Source organism: Littorina saxatilis, linkage group LG8 (genome assembly GCF_037325665.1).
Source record: "Littorina saxatilis isolate snail1 linkage group LG8, US_GU_Lsax_2.0, whole genome shotgun sequence".
Taxonomy (NCBI): Eukaryota; Metazoa; Mollusca; class Gastropoda; order Littorinimorpha; family Littorinidae; genus Littorina; species Littorina saxatilis.
Window position 1 is genome coordinate 18,433,607 of NC_090252.1, and position 10,000 is coordinate 18,443,606.

The 10,000-nt window shown below is 42.7% G+C and overlaps 1 protein-coding gene across 4 annotated transcripts in view; it reads left to right on the plus strand.

Annotated features, from left to right (window-relative positions):
• LOC138972974 (galactoside alpha-(1,2)-fucosyltransferase 2-like) overlaps positions 1–6,475 on the plus strand; it is a 53,033-nt gene extending 46,558 nt beyond the window's left edge. For all 4 annotated transcript variants that reach the window (XM_070345629.1, XM_070345631.1, XM_070345630.1 and 1 more), the window contains one exon: positions 1,795–6,475. In XM_070345629.1, the coding sequence (XP_070201730.1) occupies positions 1,795–2,825 (1,031 nt within the window). In that variant the 3' untranslated portion in view covers positions 2,826–6,475. The remainder of the gene's footprint in view (positions 1–1,794) is intronic.
• Positions 6,476–10,000: the final 3,525 nt, after the last annotated feature.

Consider the following 10,000-nt stretch of genomic DNA (forward strand, 5'->3'; position numbering starts at 1 on the left):
CTGGTTTAAAGGCACAGTAAGCCTCCCGTAAACCATCACAGAGCTCCCCGAGCGTCTAAATACAGTACAAGCATACTTCCATTTGAACGCTCACCGAACGGGAACATCCTGGCTGCTTTCTGTCGAGCGTGAGACATTTTCAAAGAATTTATTTTCGTAGACTTGTTCCGTTAACAACAACGGCGCCTCGTTTTTGCGCTAGACCTAACTTTTAAAATCTAAATAATAAATTGACAGCTTGTTACACAAACATTCTTTAATCATAAAAGAATTCGTTTTTCATCAAGACAAGATCAGAACAATTCGAAGTTGTGAAAGTTTAAAAAAAGAAAAGCCCGGAAGCAGGGTCACGCAAGGGTCGTAGCAGACGACGGCCGGTTTATCAGTGCAAATCGCCGTTCCTCTCAACAGTCAAAAGCCATCGCTAGAGTTCTTGTGAACCACAGCCGTTGTTTCGTGCATAAAAAAAAACGTGCTATTGTAGATAAGCTCACGTCGAGTCGCATTCAAATGACTAACTATGACGACTGCATTGTGAAAAGGGAAAACTGGATCACACGGGTTCACGATGGCTCAGGGGTAAGATAAACCACGCACAAATAAATTCTTTGAAAATTGTTCGCTCTTTACGGAGGGCACCTAGGATGTTCTCAATTGGTGAGTGTTTAAATGAAATGGTGTTTGTACTGTGTGTAAAAGCCTGACCGTATCTGTGATGGTTTACGGGAGGCTTACTCTGCCTTTAATTTGCTTCTTCCATTTCTTTTTCTTTTTACATTTAGTCAAGCTTTGACTAAATGTTTTAACATAGAAGGGGAATCGAGACGAGGGTCGTGGTGTATGTGTGTGTGTGTGTGTGTGTGTGTGTGTGTGTGTGTTTGTGTGTGTGTGTGTGTATGTGTGTGTGTGTTTGTGTGTGTGTGTGTGTGTGTGTGTATGTGTGTGTGTGTGTGTGTGTGTGTGTGTGTGTGTGTGTAGGTGTGTGTGTGTGTGTAGAGCGATTCAGAGGTACATGTACAGAAAAGCATGCTATGCAACACAGCGCAACCACTACCGCGCTAAACAGGCTCGTCAATTTCACTGCCTTTTGCACGAGCGGCGGACTACAGTCATTGTGAAAAAATGCAGTGCGTTCAGTTTCGTTCTGTAAGTTCCACAGCTTGACTAAATGTAGTAATTTCGCCTTACGCGACTTGTTTAGATTTAGTTTCTATTCGACTGATTCTTAGTTTTAAGAGTTGGTCTGAATCCCCCTGCAGGATCCCCTACACTGTCTTGGATAGAAATAGTTATTTCTCATAATTATGCTGATTGTTGTCTGTCATTCTGAATGTCTGTCTATCTCGCTCTTTGTCACCCTGCATATCCCCCCCCCCCCCCCCCCCCCAGCCCCATCGCTCTGATTACAAGGATCAATTTAGGGCCATTTTTGTGTTAACATTAACACTTTATTCAGGAAATATATTATGTAAATTAAGAAACTGATCTAATTTTAGCCTGCGAAACCGTCTTGGGTACATCCCTGGTGTGTGTGTGTGTGTGTGTGTGTGTGTGTGTGTGTGTGTGTGTGTGTGTGTGTGTGTGTGTGTGTGTGTGTATGTGTGTGTGTGTGTGTGTGTATGGGTGGGTGGGTGTGTGTGTGTGTATGTGTCTGTGTGTGTATGTGTGTGTGTGTGTGTGTGTGTGTGTGAGTGTGTGTGTGTGTGTGTGTGTGTGTGTGTGTGTAAGTACGGATTTGGTTCATATTCACTCACACATAAGAACATAATCCGCTATTTTCATCTTATGTTGCAGACCTTTTTCTGGCTCTGTGTGTGTCCTGTCTTCTGTTGGGCATCTATCAATTTCAGTCAAATAACTCTACTATTTTGCACATGTTTTCACTACCGCCATCTATGCCCCAACCACCACCACCACCACAAACACCACACTCACCACCACAACCAACACCACCACCATCATCGTTGGAGACATCATCACAGGTGGCACACTCTTCTGACAACACTACAAGAGTTCTCTGTCACCGGTTTGCGGCTCGTCTCGGCAACGAACTCTTTCAGTACGCCAGCACTTTAGGCTTGGCCTTGACCCTCAACAGAACACCTGTCTTCTTAGGAAGCCATCATCTACCCAACGTGCTGAAAACCTTTAACCAAATCTCAGCAAATTCGTCCAGGTTTGCAAGCCGCTGCCAGAAGGCAAAAGGTGCCAATGAAGTGTCGTGCTGCAAGTTTGATGAACGGCTTACCCGCTTGGATCCGAGCCAGGACTTTACCGTTGGAACATATCTCGTATCTTACAAATACTTCGAACATCACGAACCAGAGATCCGCAAAGCTTTGATATTCACTGACAAGATTCGCAACGAGTCTTCACACGTGGTGCAGGAACTCAGACAGAAGCACAACACCTCCACTCTGATAGGCGTGCACGTGCGTCGAGGGGACATGGCCAACGAGCACAACATCAAACTAGGCTACCCCCAGGTGTCTCTTGACTACCTCAACAGATCCATGGCGTTCTTCCGCAGCCGCTACCCTGACTGTGTCTTCGTGGTGGGCAGCAACAGCCTGCAGTGGTGCAAGGACAACGTCCCTAGCGGTTACCACGTGCATTACTTGACAGGACATTCCCCGGCCGTGGACATGAGTATCTTGTCTTCCATGGACCACACGATCATCACCTTCTGGAGTTTTTCTTGGTGGGTAGGATTTCTTAATGCCGGTACCACCGTGCATATGAAGGATTTCATTGTCAACGGAACACAAATTGGACGTCAGTTAGATGGTAGTAGTTTTACCTACCCAGGATGGATACCTTTATGATTACCACGTGGCTACCACCTGCACACTCTGTGGGCATAAGTATTTCACTACCAGAAAAAGTTGCAGCTATGGTATCGGTGTGTGTGTGTCTTTTTTTCATGGAAGCACAACAAAAGCCTTATTTTGCCCGTGTTTTTAAATCGACTCAGAGCTTGAACAAAACTAAGCTTAGTTCATTTAATGTTTGCTCAAAACTTGGACATCGCCATATCACATTCATGTCATTTGCTAAAACAAAACCTATGACCAGTCATTAACTGTGTGTGTCACCAATACATTGCGTTTGCATTGCTTGGGCGCGTAACATGGTTTGTTTAATCTGTTTTGGTCTATGTCGTGCATAACGACACACAACAATGCACAACACGATTATTCTTTGCCATAACTTATCAATTATTGCGACGTTTATTCTTTCGAGCATCTAGCTGTATACGTCCTGTGTTGCCCAATGCATTTGGGAACTTTGAAAACCAAAAAGTGAAGTGAAACTCTGCCTAAAGCAACTACCGTTGTGAGCGATCTGAGACACATGCAGACAATTGCACTCTACGAGCTAGAACATCACCGACTCAGAGCTTTTTACGCATGGAACGTCTCCCACACCTCGGTATCTATTCAAACTCGAAGCGACTTTGACCTCGCTATGGAGTCACAGGGTACTGAGTGTTTCAAGGCGACTACCTCTTGAACAAAATTATCGTCGATCAAATTCCAACAGTGACATCGTTATTAAACTACGCATTCTCAACAAGGGAAACATATAAATATAAATACAGGATCTCTGTTTTGTTCATTTGTTTTTGATTTAAACCAGTGTTAAGCGCGCGGAGGAGTACTAGCATCGTGTATGAACTCAGTAGCATGGTGTTTATTTGTTGAAGGGTTTGGTAAGTGGAAAACAGGCATCAGCAGGTTTGTGTCGAAAAGTTTGATTTTTATATTTAGTCAAGTTTTGACTAAATATTTTAACATCGAGGGGGAATCGAAACGAGGGTCGTGGTGTATGTGCGTGTGTGCGTGTGTGCGTGTGTGTGTGTGTCTGTGTGTGTGTGTAGAGCGATTCAGACTAAACTACTGGACCGATCTGTATGAAATTTGACATGAGAGTTCCTGGATATGAAATCCCCCAATGTTTTTTTCATTTTTTTGATTAATGTCTTTGATGACGTCATATCCGGCTTTTCGTGAAAGTTGAGGCGGCACTGTCACGCCCTCATTTTTCAACCAAATTGGTTGAAATTTTGGTCAAGTAATCTTCGACGAAGCCCGGACTTCGGTATTGCATTTCAGCTTGGTGGCTTAAAAATGAATTAATGACTTTGGTCATTAAAAATCTGAAAATTGTAAAAAAAAAATAAAAATTTATAAAACGATCCAAATTTACGTTTATCTTATTTTCCATCATTTGCTGATTCCAAAAACATATAAATATGTTATATTTGGATTAAAAACAAGCTCTGAAAATTAAATATATAAAAATTATTATCAAAATTAAATTGTCCAAATCAATTCAAAAACACTTTCATCTTATTCCTTGTCGGTTCCTGATTCCAAAAACATATAGATATTATATGTTTCGATTAAAACCATGCTCAGAAAGTTAAAACAAAGAGAGGGACAGAAAAGCGTGCTATCCTTCTTAGCGCAACTACTACCCCGCTCTTCTTGTCAATTTCACTGCCTTTGCCATGAGCGGTGGACTGACGATGCTACGAGTATACGGTCTTGCTGAAAAATGGCATTGCGTTCAGTTTCATTCTGTGAGTTCGACAGCTACTTGACTAAATATTGTATTTTCGCCTTACGCGACTTGTTTTTTTCTCTGATGACGTCCAAACAAGGGAACAAATCTTGGTAACGTATATAACTTCCGACACCACAATAGCTGAAGTTTTTCCTTTCGGGAAACAGAGACTCAACAGCAAACTAAACTTGGCCAAAACATTATTGGGACAAATTTCGCACCCAAATCAAATCATTGATTCTCGTGTCATATTTCATTCAAGCTTTCTATGTCAGTTAAGGCCGTTCAATTGACAGGGGAATTAATGCTTTAATTTGGATGCGAAACGTGTCGAATAATTTTTCGGCAAAGTGTATCTCAGCTAACCTGGACTCGGAAGTGTGCAACTTATACCTTTTTTTGTCTATCAGTCAGTCCTTCTATCCGCACTTCGTCTGTCTGATTTGTTGTCGAGATATATCCTTGCTTTCATTTTGTGGCTTTCACAATCTTTCACCACGCTGTAATCTAAGACTCGTCAGTAGTAAACATTACTTTTAATTTGTATGTGCAACGATTAGAGCGTATTGTGGTTAGCTGTAAAGCAGCGGTTGCCGGGGTCGAGCGCTTTATGCTGTAGAGCTATCTCCAAGACAACACGTCAAATACTTGAAAGCCAATCCACAACCGACTGTTCTGAAATGATCGTTAAACATGACTTTTCATTTGTATGTGCAACGATTAGAGCGTAGTGTGGGTAGCCAGAAGTGGATTAAACTAGAAGTAGGCAACCACCTTTACATTCAGTCGATGCTCAGTGATACAAATACCCATCGGGATTTCCCCAAAAGCCGGCGTTACTTAAAATAGAATGAGTAATTCTGGGTAATCGTTTACCAGAGGTACTCGATAATTATACAACTCTTTGATAAATTCGATCTTCAATACATCACTCAAACCTTTGGAATTTATTAAAATGAATACAATACAAGAATAACGAGTTCAGAAAATAAAATAAAGTTGAATAATACAAAAAAAATATTCAAACAAATATTGCAAACTGTGCGTATCGAACTCGTGACTGCCGGGTTCTTTGGTGAGCACACTACAACGAAGCCAATCTGGCACACAATTCTTTAAGGTCAAAATTGAATTTCCAACTTCGAACGTTACACGTGAGTTCTCGAGCATGTGTCGACTTCTCGGTTTCCGAGTTTCTCCGTTCGTATTTGTGTACTGTATACGTTTTGTCGATCACACTCGAGATAAGTTAAATTGATAACTGACCCTATGCGCCCGTTTACTTCGTGTGGAAAGCAATTTTAAGTAACGTTTATTTCAAGTGTGACTGACATTATGTTGTAGTACGGATCCGAAATGCATTGACTAATCGTCGAAAGACTCTGACGTCATTTCTCAAAAGGATTTCCCTACCCAGAGATCAATAGTTTTGATGACATACACAAGGTTTAGTTCGGGACGACGACGCCCTATGGTCGGTATATTATATAAAGGGAAGCAAGCGGTTAAAAACGGGCGTCGACAGAGCCAATGACGGGGGATCCTAACTTGTAATTATCATTCGCTTGTGGGCTAGCTGAATGGCAGCGGTTGTAGAGGCCAAGCGCTTTATGCCGCACAACTGGCTCCAAGTCAACACCGAATGTGCTTAAATGATCGTTTAATCTTTTATTATTTTTATTTTTGTGGGGACCACAATATTTAGCGTTCAAACCCGACGGCAAAGGAGTCCCCAGAAACTTCTCTTTGTTACGTATGAATCACAAATCGAATTTAACACAGAGAGCGTGTCTTCGTTTATTCAAAGTGGTGTGCTTGGACAGGGCTGTCGAGTTTGCTTCCGAGCAAAGCGTCAATAGCTCTTTTTTTTTTCAAATGCCCAGAAAATAAAAGTGTATTAAAACCATTGGTGTTCAGGTGTCAATGTGTGGAGTATATGCAACATGCGTACACAATTTGCTATTATATTTGTGTGCCAGGTCTAAGGTATGAAGACCAGAGAGAGAGAGAGAGAGAGAGAGAGAGAGAGAGAGAGAGAGAGGGAGAGAGAGAGAGAGAGAGAGAGACAGAGAGAGAAAGAGACAGAGAGAGAAAGAAAGAGAGAGAGAGAGAGAGAGAGAGAGAGAGAGAGAGAGAGAGAGAGAGAGAGAGAGAGAGAGAGAGAGAGAGAGACGCACGCGCTAACGTACGTACCCACTCACGCAAACACACACACACACACACACACACACACACACACACACACACACACACACACACACACACACACACACACACAACCTTACGCTACTCTGCCACAAGAAAACTACAACCACAACAAACAGTAACAGTAAACGAATGCACATTCAATCCTCAAGCGGCATTGAAGGCGTTGGTAATAAAAAACGCTCGCGCTCGACCCGAGTACTCTTCAGACATTCACACACACACACACACACACACACACACACACACACACACACACAAAAACACACACACACACACACACACACACACACACACACACACACTACCACATCTCCATTCTAAAACACGTCACGTTCCAAATCAAAAGACGACATTCTATTTTCTTACGTCACTATTCTTGGTTTACGGTACCATTCTGCGGCTTTGCTACGAGTATGGCATAGTCTTGGTTGGCCGAGACATTGCACCGTTCTATCACCGCCAAGTCGTTTTTTGGCTCACGTAAGTGTAGCCTATGCGATGATAAACTTTGTCTGTCTGTGCGTGCGTGCGTGCGTATGTATGTGTGTATGTCTGTGGTAGAAACTTTAACATTTCCGAGTCTATGGATTACGTCAGTCTCGGTCAAAAGTGTTCGACGTGTGTGATAGAAACTATTTGAAGACGTCACATTATGACGTAAGAGGGTTAGACGTCACGCAAAGGAATTACTGAAAGTCTCGGTCATTGTTATTGTGAGCGGGCCGAGACTTCTTGGCAGATCCAGGGTCTCGCTTTCTTGCATAGTTTCACCTATGCTTACTGTGTGTGTGTGTGTGTGTGTGTGTGTGTGTGTGTGTGTGTGTGTGGGTGTGTATGTGTGACGGAGTGATTGAGTTTGTGTTACTGTTTGTCTATTTCTTACGTGAGCCTTGAAGGCTTCGCCTCTTGTTTGTGGTTTATTTCGCATTTAGGTCCCAGGTAACATTCTGAAGTTTTAATACGATCAATCGGACCTATTATCAAGTTAGTGTATCCACTTTTGAACGAACTGCGCCCAGTAGTTTCCCAGCAATAAGCTGTTAAGTCGAGACACACAGACAGACAGACACACAATTAAAGTCTGCTGGACCCTTGTACTAGCGTACTCGGGGATAATACATATCAGCAAGTAGACGGGCAAATTGCACGTCATCGAACACTTTTATCAAGCAGAACAAATACACGTGTAGAGATATTTTCTGGAACACTTCACACACACAGTTTTATAATCATCTTTCCAGTAGTTTAATGATAAACTTTGAACACACATACACACACACATCCATATTTCGCGAACGCCTAGCCAACCAGTGAACCTGCCTTTTCGGCGCAGTGTGCGGTGAAACAGGAGACCATTCTAGGTTTGATGTAGGTGTTCAGTTTGTAGACGAGGACGTCGCCACAGTTTCTCACGGTGACAGGGTCAGCCCTGTAGCAACACAAGTGGTTAAACGGTTAAGTTTCCGAAGGTTTTCTGCAGAAACAAGTGGTAACATGGTTAATTTGCGAACAGTTTTCGTCTGGAAGCAAACGACCAAAACGGTGAACTTTCCAAAAGGTTGTTCGGAGGAACAAGCCATGAAAGCGACACACTTTCCGGTGGTTTGTTTTTCCAGTACGTGTTAAGGGTTGCACTTTGAGCTCCTGAGCAAGGCCTGGGAAAGATGCCCCCCATATGGGGGTTATTGCGTCACAATGGTGTTGCTAGGAAACAGACAGTTAACCCGTTACATTTTTTTAAATAGTTTTTGTGTCACAAAAGACGGTTACGCATTCTAGTGATTTCCCTGTGGGGTCACCCGGTGAGTTATGGTAAATATGGTTCGCCTGTGAAAGTAAGGGGTTACAAACAGTCAACTTTCTGACAGCAGGTGCGGATCAGTTAGTTTGAGGGGGGGGGATGCACTTAGAATGTAAAGAGGTAAATGGACTGGTAGGTGGGCTCGGGGCAATCCCCCTCCTCTCCCACTGACACGATACGTTATTTGTATTGTTGACCAACATATGTGACCCTCCACCACGAAATGAGTCTTAGGCGCTAGGCTTGATATAGGTCCGGGGAGTGTCTGGTAACAGTGTGAGGGTCACCTTAGTCACGGGCTTATAACTCAAACAGTTTTCGCTCTTTTCTAAAACGGGTTTCACCACTGGATAGAGCATAAAAAAACTCTTTAGGAAAATGTAAAAATATGAAAACTATGCAAAGGTTGTGACACGCGACTCATTCCGTGGTGGAGGGTCACATATGACATGTTATACAGATCGAGACAGGCCGAGAACAATGACTGTCGAGATCTATGTAACACGTCTTATCCCATGACCTGCCTCTTTGTCTCTGTTAGCTGAGGAGGTGATTATTCTGGATAATCCAGCACAACCATATGGATAATCCATCACAACCTAGTCTCGATCTCACCTGTCATCGGTCATTGTCTTTGATCTCAGAGTACAATTGAATAATTTATAGAGGTCATCTGCATATTTATCGTTAACTCGGGGACTATTTTCTTCATCAAAACGATTGAGATATTCTGCGGTATAAAAGTCAAACTCACGTTTAGCTAATGATCTACATACATTTTAACATTGAAGAAATAAAGAAAACAACAAAGAATACACATAATCTGCTGGGGTGAAAAGAGCTGAGTGAAGATTATGAGTTGGCCGAAGCGGTGAGAGAGAGAGAGAGAGAGAGAGAGAGAGAGAGAGAGAGAGAGAGAGAGAGAGAGAGCGAGAGAGAGAGAGCGATAGAGACAGACAGTGATTCAAGGCGCACAACTCTAGTACTCTTCATAGGCAACCGCTTAGATCAATCCCGACAACAAAATCCTGATTCAAAATCCTGAGCGACGAAATAAGAATTACAGTAAAACAGTATGCTTACAGTTGTGTTCATTTGCTATCGCTTTCAGAGCATTGATTGTTAAATTTGGTTCAACAGAACAAGGCTGTCCCATCTGTCGTCTGCTGCAGATCTGTCGTCTGCTGCAGATCTGTCGTTTGCTACAGAATTACCGACAACTGATCAAGTTGACCAGCAACATGGAAATTGCCACTTACAAAGTTGGAGATACGGTTAAAATAAAAGGTGGCGAAGAAGGTCGGATCTTGCGTGTGTTTTAATTGTCTCGGTGACTTTGGCATCATAAGCAGTGGAAAAACAGGTCCCTGCCAGACTTGCTTGACATGACCTCATTTACATGATATACACACGTGTGGTTTG